General features: G+C 36.5%; 2 protein-coding genes across 2 annotated transcripts in view; both read left to right on the top strand.

Annotated features, from left to right (window-relative positions):
• Positions 1–17,946, top strand: part of SLC16A1 (solute carrier family 16 member 1) — a 34,466-nt gene extending 16,520 nt beyond the window's left edge. Inside the window, exons 2-5 of the mRNA XM_082459249.1 lie at positions 2,875–3,135; positions 7,609–7,752; positions 13,042–13,893; positions 16,161–17,946. Coding sequence (XP_082315375.1) covers positions 2,919–3,135; positions 7,609–7,752; positions 13,042–13,893; positions 16,161–16,438 — 1,491 coding nt within the window. The 5' untranslated portion in view covers positions 2,875–2,918 and the 3' untranslated portion in view covers positions 16,439–17,946. The remainder of the gene's footprint in view (positions 1–2,874; positions 3,136–7,608; positions 7,753–13,041; positions 13,894–16,160) is intronic.
• Positions 1–18,043, top strand: part of LOC309659507 (monocarboxylate transporter 1-like) — a 147,179-nt gene that overhangs the window by 16,517 nt on the left and 112,619 nt on the right. The window lies entirely within an intron of this gene.

The following is an 18,043-nucleotide window of genomic DNA, read 5'->3' on the forward strand; positions in this document are numbered from 1 at the left end:
TTGGGTTTTCAGTTTGGGCCATTATGAATAAAGCTACTAGAGAATTCTTATATACATCTTTGTGAAGAGCTATATTTTCATTTCTCTTGGATAATACCTAGAAATGACTGGGTCACATGTTAAATGTATATTTAACTTCATAAGGAGCTGCCAAAATGTTTTCCAACTTGGCTGTATCATTTTGATTTACCACCAGCAATATAGAAGTTCCGTTTGCTTCATATCCTTACCTAGTCTTGGTATTATCAGTCTGAAATTTGGTCATTTTAGTAGAGATATATTAGTATCTCTATTAGGATTTTAATTTATATTTCACAAACAAATAACAATTTTTAGCATTTTTTCATGTACTTCTTAGGTAAAGTATCTTTTCAAATCTTTTGCACATTTTTTAATTCTGTTGTTTGTCTTTTTGCTATTAAGCCATAAAAGTTCTTTTCATATTCTGGACATGTCTTTTCTTGGATATATGATTTGTATATATTTTCTCCCAATCTGTAGCTTGAAATTCAATTTATAAACTTTTTGTGTGTGTGTGGCTGTGTTGGGTCTTTGTTGCTGCACGCAGGCGTTCTCTAGTTGTGGCTAGCGGGGGCTACTCTTCATTGCAGTGCGCGGGCTTCTCATTGCGGTGGCTTCTCTTGTTGCAGAGCACGGGCTGTAGGCAGGCGGGCTTCAGTAGTTGTGGCGCACACGCTCTAGAGCGCAGGCTCAGTAGCTGTGGTGCACGGGCTTAGTTGCTCTAGGGCATGCGGGATCTTACAGGACCAGGGCTCAAGCCTGTGTCCCCTGCATTGGCAGGTGGATTCTTAACCACTGTGCCACCAGGGAAACCCCAATTTATAAACTTTTTTTTTTTTTTAATTATTATTTTTGGCTGTGTTGGGTCTTCGTTTCTGTGCGAGGGCTTTCTCTAGTTGTGGCAAGCGGGGGCCACTCTTCATCACGGTGCGCGGGCCTCTAACTATTGTGGCCTCTCTTGTTGCGGAGCACAGGCTCCAGACGCGCAGGCTCAGTAGTTGTGGCTCACGGGCCTAGTTGCTCCGTGGCATGTAGGATCTTCCCAGACCAGGGCTCAAACCCGTGTCCCCTGCATTGGCAGGCAGATTCTCAACCACTGCGCCACCAGGGAAGCCCTAAACTTTTTAATTAAAATGTTGCCATGTGCCTTCAGAAATCTTTGCCTAAATTTTGATTTTTTCATATCATAGGGGTGGGTTATCTATTTAGTTGTTTAATTTCTCAGTAATATTTTGTAGTTTTCAGTGTACACATCTTATATATAGTTTATCAGATTTACCCCTGTTCAGTTTTTTGGTCCTGTTGTAAATGTTTTGTTCAGTTTTTTTTTTTTTTTTTTTTTTAAATTCTGATTGTTCTTTGCTGGCTTATAGAGTTGATTTCTATTTATTGGTCTTGTATCCTGAGATCTAGTTAAGTTCATTTTTAGTTCTAGTACTTTTTTTTGTATATTCCTTAGAATTACCTACATAGACAATTATGTCTTCTGTGAATGAAGACAGCTTTGCTTCTTCCTTTCTAGTATTTATGCCTTTTATTTCTTTTTCTTGCCTGCACAAACTGACTGGAACCTTTAGTTCAATGTTGAGTAGAAGCGATGAAACCTATATCCTTGCCTTTAGGGAAACTTCCTTTGGGACTGTCTTCTTCCTACCCCTAGAATGTCCATTGTCTTAAGTCATATTTGAAGTGTTCAGATGGATTGGAAGGAACAGTATTTAGGAGATGACTTGTACACTACTCCTGCACTATGAAGTTAAGATTTGTGTTTTAGACTAAATGCTGTAGCCAAGAGTGAGTTTGTCATCTGTGACCTGTATTTATTTATTGTGTAATACAGTCTGAGTGGAGATAATTTGAAATGGACATGCTAACATACTGTTGTAGGATGAGTTATAGTATAGGGTGGAAGTTGGCTTTAAATAAATTAAAGGAGACCTTCATGAGAAAATAGGTAAGCCTACTATCAAACAAACACTCCCATCTTCTCCCTATTCATAATCTTAACAGGAAGTTTCATTTTCTAACCTTGCTATTCATTAGTACTAGGTGGCTTCAAGAAAACGGGATAATCTTTGATTTGAAACTACGATCTTTTGACATTATAGTTCAACTTGTGAGTTTAACTGTGTTGTATTAGTTTCGTTGTTTAGGAGTTTAACCAAGGAAGTTAGATAAAAGGAAACTTTTCTGAAATAATTTTCCAGGTCATTAAATGAAATTCTTATGTGTTCAGAATGATCTTTTATTTTGCAAATTGCTACATATCTAGTGAGTCAGGTACCTACTTCCTATCACTTTTAAGTCAGCATATTAGTAAGAGAAAGTCAGTATTGAAGAATACATGGGAAAAGGGAAAAACTTATAAAGCCTGTATTAAAACCTGAAACTTTTGTAGGGTATGTGTTATGTGAATTTTGCAAGCAGATAGTCAAATAAGACATTTATTTACTTATTTAGTTATTAGTAATTTAAGGAATTATATTAACGGCTAAGACAAGAAGGCTTATTTGAAATACAAAGGCTACATTTACTGAAAAGGATTTGTTTCAGTTATGGTTTCTTAAATGGTGAGGAGCTGTTTTCCTTTAAGCTACTAAAAAATGTGGACAATATTGTGGCTCTGAAGTCTCTTTTTCTGATAACGTCCTTAGAAGATAATGTATATTGGCCAAGTAATGTTGAAAAATAGTTCAGTTACTTGAGAGCTAGGTGTAAAGGGTGCTTTGTTGTTGGGAATGCTAGGTGGGAGTGCTTTATTGCTGACATTTTATTTAAATTTTGTATCGTTTAGATATTTGGATTTGGGAGTGCTTTATTGCTGACATTTTATTTAAATTTTGTATCGTTTAGATATTTGGACTTGAACTGCATTTTGGGATTTATCTACACCAAAAATGCCACCAGCAGTTGGAGGTCCAGTTGGATACACCCCCCCAGATGGAGGCTGGGGATGGGCAGTGGTAGTTGGAGCTTTCATTTCCATCGGCTTCTCCTATGCGTTTCCCAAATCTATTACTGTGTTCTTCAAAGAAATTGAAGGTATATTCAATGCCACCACCAGTGAAGTGTCATGGATATCTTCCATCATGTTGGCTGTCATGTATGGTGGAGGTAAGTACCCACTAAGGCCTGCTGTTTTAATTTTCATTAAGCAACCAGATGCTCTGTTTAGGTAACTTTAAAAAAATGTTTTATTCGGTGAGGTGTTTTGAAATGGTATTTCTCAAAGCTTTATGTTCAGAGTCACATTTTTTATTCTTGTTAACAATGACAACTTTTGCTTTGTTTGTTGCACTATAGTATTCTGAAACAGAAATAAGAAATTGTGAGGATTTGTTCCAATTTGGTATCATTGAACTTAAAGCTCTCAGAGGGAAAAAATTTTTTTTTAAACTCTCAGAAAAATGACATGTGCACAACTTATTTTTCTTATTGCTCTCTGCTAGACTCTTGAGGTATAAATGTAAATAAAGATTTTTAAAAATTAATGTTGGGAGAATTAAAGTAAATCGGGCTAACCTGAATAGCACAGTTCAAAGTCTGAGGTAAAATCTTTTCATAGTGTTAGAATTAAAGAACTGGATAAAATCCTCCTTGTTTTGTTCCTTGTGATGTAATTAGTCCTAAAGCATTTCAGCTTCATCTTAAACTTAAGTTTTATCATTTTTTCCCTTTCTGTTTTCTTTGACATGTTGTGAAGAAAATGTGGAGAGTTAAGTTGCTTACCTTAATATCATTTAAAATACTGTGGGTTGGTTGGTTTGTTTGTTTGCCTTGGAACATCAAAACACAATTTAACATGTAAAAGTCAAAACCTCCCATAATAATAAAATATGTAGTTGCTTAGTTAGCAGAGATTCGAAAGTTAAGTGTATTTATTTTTTGGCATTGACAGGGTTTCATGTTGCTTATTTAGCCAAGCTTTCACTTTTTTAATCATAATTTAGTGCCTCAGATTATTTTCACATGAGCTCTTTAATAGCCCAATATAAAGATTCTGCATTTCAACTGTAAAACCTTAGCTTAGGCTTCTAATCTGGTGGCCGATTCAACCGATATTTACTAAGCCCTACGCACCTAGTCCTGCTAGGCTAGGTGTGAATGATAGACAACACTGATCTTGATCCCTGCCCTTGGGAAGTTTGTAATCCTCTTGAGACAATAATGTAATCTCATGAAACAGGAATAAGTATTTGAAGTCCGTAAATTAGTTCAGTACTTAATCTCATTGCACAGAAAAACGGGTAAGTTTTTTGTGCCTTTTAAATTTTGAACGTATGCCTGTTTTGTCTATTTTAAAATTAAGTACTTTTTAAAAGAACGTAAGTGCTAAATTATAGTACTTACCTTTTTTTCATGAGCCCAGAGAAATCAAAAGGGATTTTGGACCAGTAATTTTGGAGGCTCTGAACTTGATCTGCCAGGATTTCTAATCAGGTTTGGACTGATGGCTTGAAGAAATTGGCGTAAATATTATCCAGAGGTACTCCAGGTGCTCAGTGTATCTTTAAGATGATCACAAACAAGAGGTTCACTGCTAACAAACAAGAGGTTCACATGTTGCAATTCTAAGAGCAAGAGCTTGAGAGCTGCTTGCCTTTTGCATCAGAAGTAAGTGATGTCAGTTGTGCTAATTGCACATGACACTTTCTTTTGGGAAAACAGTTCCTTCTTTGTCCTCACCCAGAGATAACTAACACGTTTCTCTGAATTTGTGTTATAATAGGCCTACAAACTGTACCCCTCTCTATTTTTAATGATAGCTAATTGGGGCCATTCTTCCTGAAATAACTCTGAAAGATAAATTGCATATCAAGAGCCTTGTGGCATAATTTTTACTAAATGGGTTATTTTGTTTTGTTTGGCTCCTAGGTGGTATGACCCCATAAGAATTATATTTAAAACTGCCTTAATTCTTTAACTTGTACATTTCGGCCACACCCTCAACACTAATATGTTTTGAGTTGTGAGTGGTTTAGGGTTCAGTTTTCCTTCCTCCTTCCCTCCCTCCCTCCCTCCCTTCCTTCCTTCCTTCCTTCCTTCCTTCCTTCCTTCCTTCCTTCCTTCCTTCCTTCCTTCCTTCCTTCCTTCCTTCTTCCCTCCCTCCCTCCCTCCCTCCATGTGCTTTGGTTCACAGATACATACTGATACTTGTTAAAGTATATTTTTAAAGAAGATCTTAGTTACTTACTCTTGGTTTTTGTTTGAGTTTTTCCTTTTTTTTAACATGAAAGAAAAGTATGGGGGGGTGGGAGGAATTGGGAGATTGGGATTGACACATATACACTATTGAAACTGTGTATAAAATAGATAACTAATGAGAACCTACTGTATGGCACAGGGAACTCACTCTACTCTGTGCTCTATGATGACCTAAATGGGAAGGAAATCCAAAAAAGAGGGGATATATGTATATGTATAGCTGATTCGTTTTGCTGTACAGTATTGTAAAGCAACTATACTCCAATAAAAATTAATTTTAAAAAATGAAAGTATAAATTCACATATTTTCCGTTCCACAGTAATGTCATTGTAACATTCCTAGTTTAGAACTTAAAATACTGCAACCTTACAGCATTAAATTCTACTTCACAGAGTCAACAGTGTGGCAGTATTTTTTTATCTTTGTAATTCTGACTATACAAAAATCTGTTTAATGACTAATTTATATGGACATATTTCGTGAATATTCTTTCAATATTTAATTCTTTCATCATACACAAGCTGTAAATTCAAATTATTTCCAAAGCAGCTGTGGCCTAATATTTTCATGAAGTGACTTAGAAGTTTGATGAGAACTTGTTTATACACATCCTTGGTTGAGCCTGTAGTCTCTCCCGCAGCCATTTCTTGACCCAGCCCCTTAGAGAGAATTGGTCCTCCAAAATACTAGGATATCAAAAGCTTTCATTCCTTCTTGCATGTTTATTATATGTATGTATACATATATACATATGACATTTTGAATATATATACCATAATTTGAAATTGGGTTCCCTGGGGCCAGAGCCTGTCCTTTTAATCATAGTGCACCATACTGCAATTCTGAATATAGTTGCATCAGAATATGAGTAATGCAGAATTTTTCATAAGTGTTTATGGAAATAAAATATGTCAGCGTATGATCAGTAGTATATTCTGAATATGTGCATTCTGTGTCTGTTTTTAAAAATAGACTTACTATCTTCTAGGGAGGTAAGTATAGAATAAACAGAATAAAGTCAGAATTTACCATGCTAATAGAAGAAAAACTTGATTTGTATGTCTTCTGCTTTATAACTTTGGAACTGTAGTTCCAAAAATACATATGTAATGGGGAGAAAATGGGCTGGATTCGAAACTTGGTTCTCACTAGCTGCAAGTTCAAATATTAGTTCTTCTTGTGGTCCCCTTCCCTACTGATGCATTGCAGTGACCCTTTCTTATTTGCAGTCATCTGCCTTAACAAGGCAGACATGTTATGGTGTCATGTAAACAAAGTTGTTATCTCTGAAGTCCAGAGCCATGAAGTAGGGACATAAGTATTATAAATAAATGAAATTCAGAGAATGTCAAATGTCATTCATTTGTAATCAGCAAATATTGTTAGTCTAAGAGTTGTGTTACAGCTCTTAAAACATTGTTTGCTTTAGATAAGACTCATAATCAAGACTTAAAATTTTGGAAAAGGGGAATTACAGTTTATACCTATTTGTAGCGAGTAAGGAGAGGCCATTTGATTTTTTTGTATTTGAAAACTGATACATGAAACGCATAAAATCTTTTTATTTGTGATCCTTATAACACTACACTTTTGTTTGGTTTCTTCTCTCACGTTAAAGAAAAACTGATTTTTTGGTATGCATCTCTTTAGCTGAGGAAATTTAATCTGGTTTATGTTGTTAAACCTGAGAATGTTTTGACCATTATCTGACTTAATCTTCTACAAACATTTTTTCATAGTTTTGCTGTCACAAAACAGCAGTATAGGCATGGAACCCGGTTAACCCTAGAAGACATTCCATTCAATTTAATACCTGAGATATCTAGGTGTAAATGGGAACAGTTTTGTTTTGTTTTGTTTTAAATTTAGATGTCCTAATTGCAAAACTACTGAACTTGGGGGAAAAAATATGTATTTTGCCTTTGTTTTTTCTTCTTTTTAAAAAATATGACACAAACTACACTTATGATGATTTGTAAAGAATACTCTTAAAATCTCTCATCAGTCTGCCTATCCCAAAAATTAATATAGAGCAAACTTAGTAAATATGTGTTGATCATATCCTAGATAAATCAAGAAGCCTATGAACGTCTGTTACCAAGGCTTTCAGCCTATTATGCCTTGTAAGAGAAAGATTAAGGAAAGACTAGAGTCTTTTATATTTTAGTAAAATTCCATCCAAGATTTCAAGATAGAGAAGATACACAATTAATGATTTTTCTAGCATCTTTATTTTCCAGCACACATACCTATGATTATGAAGTAATTATAGATAACAGTATTCTTACCATTGCCTTTTGTTGTATCTGCTTATTTGGAAGGACTTGTCATTTAGTGCCATCAATGCCTTGTGTACCACTAAATTTTTGATTATCTCTTAGGTCCTATCAGCAGTATCCTTGTGAATAAATATGGCAGTCGTCCAATCATGATTGTTGGCGGTTGCTTGTCAGGCTGTGGCTTGATCGCAGCTTCCTTCTGTAACACTGTGCAGGAACTTTACTTGTGTGTCGGAGTCATTGGAGGTGAGTTGATTCATTTTCAAGCATTAATATATTGCTGGCTATTTGTTATTCACCTGCATTGGTCTTTCAGATCTTTTGAGTGAAAGTCCCTCCTTATAGAAATTATCATTTTGACAACCTGTTAATTTAAGAGCAATAGAAAATCAAGTTTTAAAAGAAATTGCTGTCATACAGTAGGTGTACATTGTTGAATAAATGAATTGAAAGAAATGATTGTATCCCTTGTCCTAAGAATAGTCAGTGGTTTGTAGATAAAATGTGTCCGGCAGTCATTGCAAGGGTGGTCATTGGTTACTATCTCTGTCTTGCTCTCTCTTTTTAAAAAAATTTTATTTATTTATTTGTTTGTTTGTTTGTTTATGGCTGCGTTAGGTCTTTATTGCTGTGCGCAGGCTTTCTCTAGTTGTGGCGAGTGGCAGCTACTCTTTGTTTGCGGTGTGAGGGCTTCTCATTGTGGTGGCTTCTCTTGTTGCAGAGCACGGGCTACTCTTCATTGCGGTGCGCAGGTTTCTCATTGCGGTGGCTTCTCGTGTTGCAGAGCACGGACTCTAGGCGCATGGGCTTCAGTAGTTTTGGCTAGCGGGCTCTAGAGTGCAGGCTCAGTAGTTGTGGCGCATGGGCTTAGTTGCTCCGTGGCATGTGGGATCTTCCCAAACCAGGCAGGGCTCGAACCCACGTCCCCTCTGTTGGCAGGCGGATGGGTTCTTAACCCCTGTGCCACCAGGGAAGTCCTTTCCCCTTATTTTAATAGCCAAATTAAGATAATGAACTGCTGATGAGTATGATAAAAAAAGATTATGTATAACTTCACAGTCCAGAGACTTTGACTACTAACATTTTGATGTATATATATCCTTCCCAACTTTTTTCTATACACAAACATAACTTTTTTCAGAACAAAAAGGGATAACGGTTACATAAAGTATTTTGTAACCAGTTTTTGTCACTTAAGAGCATATCAGGAACAACAACAATATGTATGTCGGGCACTGTCTACATGCTGTGGGCATAGGGCAACAAGTCCAGCAAAGTCGTGCTCTTTCATGGGAGGAGGCAGACACTGCTACTCACAAATAAATAAGAAAAATCAGGGAGTGATAAATTCTATACAAAGACCTTGCTGAAGAGATGACCTTAATAGAGTAACAGCAGGGAACTAGCTTTGTGAAAATCTAGGGGAACATAGGCCCTAAATCAGCAGCATGCTTGTTAGCACTGGTGAGAATGGTCTGGTATGAGATCAGGGAGGTAAGGCCAGGGTAAAGGTTATGGACAGAAAGCCAATAGCAGGTTTGCAACAGGGGAGTGACCTAGTTTGGTTTACTGGTTTAAGTCTCTGTGAATAGCTTAGACATAAATGGTAGGGAGAAAGAAGGGGCCAGGGAGAGAGCTTCTCCAAGTTATTTGAATATTTACTTATACTAGCACCATTTATTGAATACTTCTTGTTGCAGTAATTTAAAATATTACTTTTATCATACATTAAATGTTTATGTATATTTTAGGTATATTCCTGGACTTTATGTCCACTTTCTTGGTTCAGTGTTTACCTATTCCTGAGTCAGAGTCACACTATTCTATTGATTGTAGCTTTTAAAAGTCTGTTTTAAATATCTGTTCTGTTTAGTCCCATCCTGCATCACCCGAAAGTTTCTGGTTGACTCCCATGTATTCTCTAGTATGTTTTAGAATCATTTTACCTCATCTCCAAAATGAAATGCACTGATATTGTCATTGGAATCACGTCAAGTTAGCACTTTCATTTGGGGAGTATTGACATCTTGGCAATGTTGTGTTTAATTATACAAAAACTTTGTGTGTTGGTTTTAATTCTCTCTCCCTTCAGGAAAGTTATACAATTTAGCCATTATAAATTGCACACTTTAAAGTTTTTGGTGCTGTTGTAAAAGGAATAATTTTGTATTGCCTACTTTATTTTAAAAACTGTTTTTAAAACTCTATTTGATAACCGTCTCCTTAATTACCGTCTTTGCTTATAATGATCCTTCACGTGACTTGCCAGATGACAGTTAATCACCTTCAAATAATATAAATAACAATTATAAAAATAACTACTAACATTTATTGAGTGGTTGCTACATGCCAGGCACTAAGTTCTTTAGTCACAGCAGTGCTGTGCGCCTGTTTTACATACCAGGCAACAGTCACAGGAGGGTCAACATGTCTGACATTACACAGCCAATAAGTGATGATGACAAGATTTGAACCTACAGAGTCTGGTTTTATTTATTTATTTATTTTTTCACCACACAGTTGATCCCCTTACTCATTTCGCCCTCTGCCCCTTTTTCTTTGGTGACCGCTACTCTGTTCTCTATATCTACATAATTGTTTGGTTTGGTTTGTTCATTTATTTTGTTTTTGTTTGTTGGTTTTGTATATTCCACATATGACTGAAATCATTATGGTATTTGTCTTTCTCCATCTGACTTATTTTACTTGGCATAATGCCCTCAAGCTCCATCCACATTGTCGGAAATAGCAACATTTCATCTTTTTTTTATGGCTGAGTAGTATTTCATTATGTGTGTGTGTGAGGGGGGTATGTATACATATACATCAACGATCTTTATCCATTCGATCGTTGATGGGCACTTAGGTTGTTTCCATATCTTGGCTATTGTAAATAATGCTGTGATGAACATGGGTGGGTGCTGTTATCTTTTCAAATTAGTGTTCTTTTGTATTCTTTGGATAAATACACAGAAGCGGGATACCTGGATCATATGGTCGTTCAAGTCTTAATTTTTTTAGGAATCTCCATACTGTGTGTGTAGTGGCTGTACCAGTTTATTCCCACCAACAGTGTATGAGTGTGCCCTTTTCGCCACATCCTCGCCAACAGTTGTCATTTCTTGTTTTTGATAATAGCCATTCTGACAGGTATGAGGTGATCTCACTGTGGTTTTGATTTGCATTTCCCTAATAGTTAGTGATGTTGAATATCTTTTCATGTGCCTGTTGGCCATCTGTATGTCTTCTTTGGGAAAATGTCTATTCAACTGCTCTGCCTTTTTTTTTTTTTTTTTTTTTGGCCACTCCTCACAGCATGCGGGATCTTAGATCCCTAACCAGGGATTGAACCCATGCCCCCTGCAGTGGAAGCGTTGAGTCTTAACCACTGGACTGACAGGGAAGTCCCAACTCTGCCCATTTTATAATTGGAGTTTTTTGTTGTTGTTGAATTGTATGAGTTCTTTATATATTTTGGACATTACCCCTTATCAGATATAGCATTTGCAAATAACTTCTCCCATTCAGTAGGTTCTCTTTTCATTTTATTGATCCACTTCCTTTGCTATGCAGAAGCAATTTGACGTAATCCCATTTGTTTATTTTTGCTTTGGTTTTCTTTGCCTGAGGAGGAGACATATCTAGAAATATATTGCTAAGACCATACTGCCTGTATTTTCTTCTAGGAATTTTATGGTTTCAGATCTTATATTCAAGTCTTTAATCCATTTTGAATTAATTTTTGTGTTTGGTGTGAGATAGTGGTCTAGGTTTTTTGTTTCTTGGGTTTTTTTGGCATTGGCTGTCTGGTTTTCCCAACACCATTTACTGAGGAGACTATCCTTTCTTACTATATGTTCTTTGTTCCTTTGTTGTAAATTAATTGTCCATGTATGCATGGGTTTATTTCTGGGCTCTCAATTCTGTTCCATAGATCTATGTATCTATTTCTCTGCCACTACAATGCTGTTTTGATTACTATGGCTTTGTAGTATAGTTTGAAATCAGGGAGTGTGCTACCTCCATCTTTGTTCATTTTTCTCAGGATTGCTTTGGCTATTTGGGGTCTTTTGTGGTTCCATATAAATTTTAGAATTTTTTATTCTATTTCTGTGAATAATGTCCTTGGGATTTTGATATGGATTGCGTTGAACCTGTAGATTGCTTTAGGTAATAAGGACATTTTGACAATGTTGATTCTTCCAATCCATGAGCACGAAATATCTTTCCATTGATTTGTGTCTTCAATTTCTTTGAACAGTGTCTTATAGTTTTCAGTGTGCAAGTCTTTAACCTCCTTGGTTAAATTTATTCCTAGATATTTTATTCTTTTTCTTAAGATTATAATTGGGATTGTTAATTTCTGATAGCTCATTGTTAGCATATAGAAATGCAACAGATTTTGATTTATACTGATTTTGTATGCTGCAATCTTATTATATTTGTTTATTATTTCTAATAATTTCTTAGTGGAGTCTTCAGGGTTTTCTATACATAAAATCATGACAGTGTACAAACAGTGACAGTTTTACTTCCTTTCCAATTTGGATGCCTTTTATTTCTTTTTCTTGCCAAATTACTCTGGCTAGTCCACATAGCCTGGCTTTAGAGCTCACACTTTAAACCGCTGTACAATATTATGTCCTACTTTCCATTACTTATATCTTTTTTTAAGTTTATTTTTCATTTTATTTTTTATTGAGGTATAGTTGGTTTACAGTATTAAGTTTCAGGTGTATAGCACAGTGATTCACAATTTTTAAAGGTTATATTCCATTTATAGTTATTATAAAATATTGGCTATATTCTCTGTGTGGTACAGTAGATCCTTGTAGCTTATTTTATATATAATACTTTGTACCTCCTAATTCCCTACCACAATCTTACCCCTCACCCCTTCCCTCTCTCCACTGTTAACCACCAATTTGTTCTCTATGAGTCTGTTTCTTTTCTGTTATATTTGCTAGTTTGTTTTATTTTTTAGATTCCACATATAAGTGGTAACATACAGTATTTGCATTACTCTCTCTCTAACTTATCTTATTTCACTTAGCATAATACCCTCCAAGTCCATCCATGTTGTTCCAAATGGCAAATTTTTGTTCCTTTTTTATGGCTGAGTAGTATTCCATTGGGGGGGAATTTTATTTTTATATATATCTATCTACATCTTTATTCATTCTTCTGTTGGTGGACACTTAGGTTGCTTCCATATCTTGGCAACTGTAAATAATGCTGTTATGAACATTGGGTCTTTTGTAGTTCCATGTAAATTTTAGAATTTTTTGTTCTATTTCTGTGAAAAATGTCCTTGGGATTTTGATAGGGATTGCACTGAACATGTAGGTTGCTTTAGGTAATAAGGACATTTTGACAATGTTAATTCTTCTAATCCATGAGCACAGAGTATCTTTCCATTTATTTGTATCTTTTTGAATTATATACCTCTTAATTTCTTTGTCTGGTTAAGTAATGCCAAATATGTTTCTGACATTTATTGGAGTATGTGATTCTTTTTTCCCCCCCTCTCCCCAGGTCTTGGGCTTGCCTTCAACTTGAATCCAGCTTTAACCATGATTGGCAAGTATTTCTACAAGAGGCGACCGTTGGCAAATGGACTGGCCATGGCAGGCAGCCCTGTGTTCCTCTCTACCCTTGCCCCACTCAATCAGGCTTTCTTTGGTATCTATGGCTGGAGAGGAAGCTTCCTAATTCTTGGGGGCTTACTATTAAACTGCTGTGTGGCTGGAGCTCTGATGAGACCAATAGGGCCCAAGCCAACCACTGCAGGGAAATATAAGTCTAAAGAATCCCTTCAGGAAGCAAAAAAGGGGGCAGGTGATGCAAATACAGATCTCATTGGAGGAAATCTGAAAGAAGAGAAAAGATCAGTCTTCCAAACACTTAATAAATTCCTGGACTTATCCCTGTTCAAGCACAGAGGCTTTTTACTCTACCTGTCTGGAAATGTGCTCATGTTTTTTGGACTATTTACACCTTTGGTCTTTCTTAGTAATTATGGCAAGAGTCAGCATTACTCTAGTGAGAAGTCTGCCTTCCTTCTTTCCATTCTGGCTTTTGTTGACATGGTAGCCAGACCTTCTATGGGACTTGTAGCCAACACAAAGTGGATAAGACCTCGAGTTCAGTATTTTTTTGCTGCTTCTATTATTGCAAATGGAGTTTGCCATCTGGCAGCACCTTTGTCCTCTAGCTATATAGGATTCTGTGTCTATGCGGGATTCTTCGGATTTGCATTTGGGTGGCTCAGCTCAGTATTGTTTGAAACGCTGATGGACCTTGTTGGACCCCAGAGGTTCTCCAGTGCTGTGGGATTGGTGACCATTGTGGAATGCTGTCCTGTCCTGCTGGGGCCACCACTTTTAGGTATAGTATGTCTCTTTATTTCTGTGGTTCTAATAACATAAAACAGAAGATTAGGAAGGTGATAGAGAGCAGAAATCAGTGAGCTGCTTGATAGTCTTTCTTCGCTTCTGTACCCTCAGTGCTGGCACAATGCTTGGTACAGCGTAATTGCTCAAATACTTAATAGAACTGAATTAAAGTGAATCATCAAGCTGAAAGAGGAATAAAAAACTATTACAAACTTAAGTATGTATAATATTTTTTCCTGATAAAAAGCCTAACCTGTTTATTGTAGAAAAATGTATGTATAACCACCTTTAAAATACTGTTGGTGATTTCTTTTTAATTGTGGAATTTATCTCAGCAGTAATATTTAAAATAATAACAGTAGGTACCAGGTGAGGGCTCACAGTATACCAGGGACTGTCCTAATCTTTTTCTATATTTTGTCATGTATTATAAGTCTGTGATGTAGGACTATTATTGTTCCCGCTTTATAAATAAAGAAATAGAGGCTTCTAAAAGTGAAATAACTTGCCTAAGATCACACAGCTAGTAAGTGACAATAAAACCTGATGTATTATTCTCTTAAGAATGCTAAATGGTTTACATTTTAAAATTATTATTAATACAGAATGCAACAATAATTTGGACTTCTGGATGTGACTCATGCTTTTGAGATTATGCACTATAAAGTAAGGAGGGATACATAACAGAAGGTCCACTACTGACCTGTCCACCCTCTCTCCTCCCTATATACACCCAAGGAGAGTCCAAATCCTGTCCATTTTTGCTTCCTAAATCTCTTTCTAATCTGCCTGTTTTCTCTCCATCACAACTACCACTCTTATCTAAATCTCCTGTCTTCTATCAGTAGCCTTCTAACTTTACCCATATCCACCCTAGCTGTTCTTCGTCTCTTAGAACACTCCAGTTGCTTCCCACATTCTCGGGGTGAAGATCAAATTCCCTGTTGTGGCCTATTAGGTCCTGCGTGGCCTGGCCCACCTGTGTCTCCAGCCTCATTTCCCACCACTCAGTTTGCTCTCTGTGCTCCTCTCACACCCTGTGCTTCCTCCTACCACCTGCCTTTGCACTGGCTGTTGTCTGCCCTGAGCCTTTTCCCATCTCCCTTCTCCTTGATAACTCCTATCCTGTAAGTCTTGGCTAAGGTTACACTTTAAGAAAAGGCTTCCTGACCCTAATTGCTGGTCTAAAACCCCTATTTTCTGCCTTCAAACCTTCCTTGTAGCACTTGTCACAGTCTGTGTAGTTATTGGATTAACATTTCTCTTCTCCACTGAGCTGTGGACGTTACCTCCTTTGCACACCCTTAACTCAGGGCCTAGCAGACCCAGGGCTGTGTGTATATTTAGAGAATCAGTAAGTATTGCCGAGTGCGTGGTGCCCTATGTTGGAAAACCGTATGGAATTATATTTGAATTGGTTAATATGTCCATTATATGTGTAGGGTTTTCCATAGTTTAATAAATACTAGTTTGAGATGCTAACAAATTTTACTATAACAAGGAATTCATGGCCGAAAAATGTTTGGCAACGCCAAAGTAAATAAGTTTCTTTACTATCAGGCCTAATAAAGCCTTTAATAGAAAAGACTATGTGTCATTTCCAAATTTACTTGACTTTGGAAACACTAGGGAGTAATCCTGTAGCACAGAAGTTATGGTGCAGGCCTCAAGAGTCAGACTTGCTGTGGGTTGAAAGCCAACCTGTTTCATTTACAAGCTTTGTGACCTTGGACGAGTTACTTAAGGTTTTTCTGTTATACAATGGGGATGATGATAGAACCTTCCTGTTGTGAGGATTAAGCACTTAGAATGGTGGAAAGGTGTTGCTGTTAGTTAATGTTTTAGCAGAGGATGAGTGTTCACAGGAACGCCCTTTGGGAAATGCTGATGTCAGAGAAAGTACTTTGGCCTGGGAGACTGGAATTAGCTCTATGGCCTTGGGCAAGACTACTAAACCTCTTTTGAGCAACAAATTTTTCCATTGAATGTTGAGAGAATTGACTCTAGGTGATCTCTAGGACTTTCCCAATTCAAATTTGCCAAGATTTAATTATTTTCAAGTTCCTAAAGTTAACAGACTACAAAGGGCCATCCAAAATCAGTGTGACATTATAAGTAAAAGATCAGATAATTATGAGCAGTTTCTTTTTAGACTAATTTGTCATTTATGGGCTCTTTGAATGGATTCTTAAGCTTTATTTGGGAAAGGGCATAACTGTCTACCCACATAATTTTTTTTTTTCTTTTTGACATCTTCAGGTCGTCTCAATGACATATATGGAGACTACAAATACACATACTGGGCATGTGGCATAATCCTTATTGTCGCAGGCATCTATCTTTTCATCGGCATGGGCATCAATTACCAACTTATTGCAAAAGAACAGAAAGCTGAGCAGCAGCAGAAAAAGGAAAGTAAAGAGGAGGAGACCAGTATAGATGTTGCTGAGAAGCCAAAAGAAGTTACCGATGCAGCAGAATCTCTGGAGCCTAAAAGCATAGAAGGAGGCCCCAAAGAGGAGGAGAGTCCAGTTTGAACCTGTGGGGCTGATGGGTAAATGGAGCAGCTCATGACCCCAAATGTTCTTTTGGCCTGTGATCTACCGGTGGTGCTCAATGCAAATACTGGACATTTCTGTGGGAATCATACCAGGGGTTCACTGATGGAATTTTTGTTTCACTCCTTACCAGAAGCCTGGGCTAAAAATGTCATAGCCTTTGGGAAGGAAGTGGTTGAAAAAGAATGAGAGAAGGAAGTTGGGTTTGTGTGTTTGTTTGTTCGTTTAAATCTTTGCTTTTAACAGTGTCATGATAATGTGCTGTGATAGTGTGATAATAATATGTGCCTTAAGTTTTAGTCTTTAGGGAGCCTTAACTTCTAAAACCATTCTGCTTAATTCATCCATTTTAAGTGTTCCGTTACAAGGAAAAGTAATTAGTTTGAGGCAAATCTAAAATTTAAAATTAATCTTGCTTCATTGTTATCTGTAATAATAGTGTCAGACATTGCCACTAGAAGATTTGAAAGTTGGGGTTTTTATAAAATCCTGACTAAAATATTTTCCTAGCATCAATAGTTCCTTAGCATATGTGCCTGCTAGATATATATTTAGGAAATTTAAGGCATAAAACTTTGCAAACATCTTGGCTGTTCTAGATGCACTGTACTCATCAGTATACCTCCAGTATCTTTTCTTGGTTTGCTTATTAGAAGCCAAGTGCTTGAGAGTTGACTTCATTAAATTACTATTTTTGCTCCCCTTTCCAAAGATAACTTTTGAGTGGTCATAGATCACCGCCCCTTTTGAGATCACATAGTATTTTTTTCCCCCCACTGGAAAAATTAGTATTAAAATACACAAAACTGTGTATTTGTGCCTCCTCAGTAAATTAAACATAAGACAGATATTTCAAACAGCAGCTGAATTCAGCTTAGGTTTTTCCAAAACTTCAGTTAAACTGTGAGACTTGGAATCTTTTGTTGTTGTTTTTCCTGGAATTTTCCCCCTTTGATTCATAGTGGTTCCATTTATATCCACATCTAGCTTAGCACTATGTGTGAGATAGTCTTTGTGTGTTCAGTTTTTTGGGTTTTTTTTTTAATGTTTGCTAATTAAGGGGACCCATAGAGATTTGGCCCACACAAACCAATAAGGATAAGATTGGGAAAGAAGTTGCTACATTTGCTTCAATAAGTAACTCCTTTTCTTTTTCTTATAAGGCCTTAAAGAAAATTATGTTTTGCTTAGAATTATTGGACACATTCTTACTCTTTACACAAACCTAAAGATTTTGTGACCCTTTTCACTTATCTGAAAAGTAGAGAAATGGGTTTAGTATAAGGATAGGAAGGAGGATGGACCAGAATGAAAACTGTAAATATTTTTTCACCTAATATCTTTTAAATGGTGGCAGGAGGATAATGATAGACATTCAATAAATTATATTCAGTGCATTTTAAAATATCATTGTAATTGACAGTGTGAAGGTATAGATATAAAACCTTAAGAGGCTGGCTTTTTAAAATAAACTTTTTTTTTTTTTTTTTTAAGAAATGTTTCTTCTTCCATATGCTTATTTTCTTGAGGAAAATATTGTGTGTTTTCATTTTTATTGTCAAGATTCAATTTGGCCCTTCCTAA

The sequence above is a fragment of the Balaenoptera physalus genome, assembly GCF_965194825.1.
Source record: "Balaenoptera physalus genome assembly, chromosome: 1".
In the NCBI taxonomy this organism is placed as follows: Eukaryota; Metazoa; Chordata; class Mammalia; order Artiodactyla; family Balaenopteridae; genus Balaenoptera; species Balaenoptera physalus.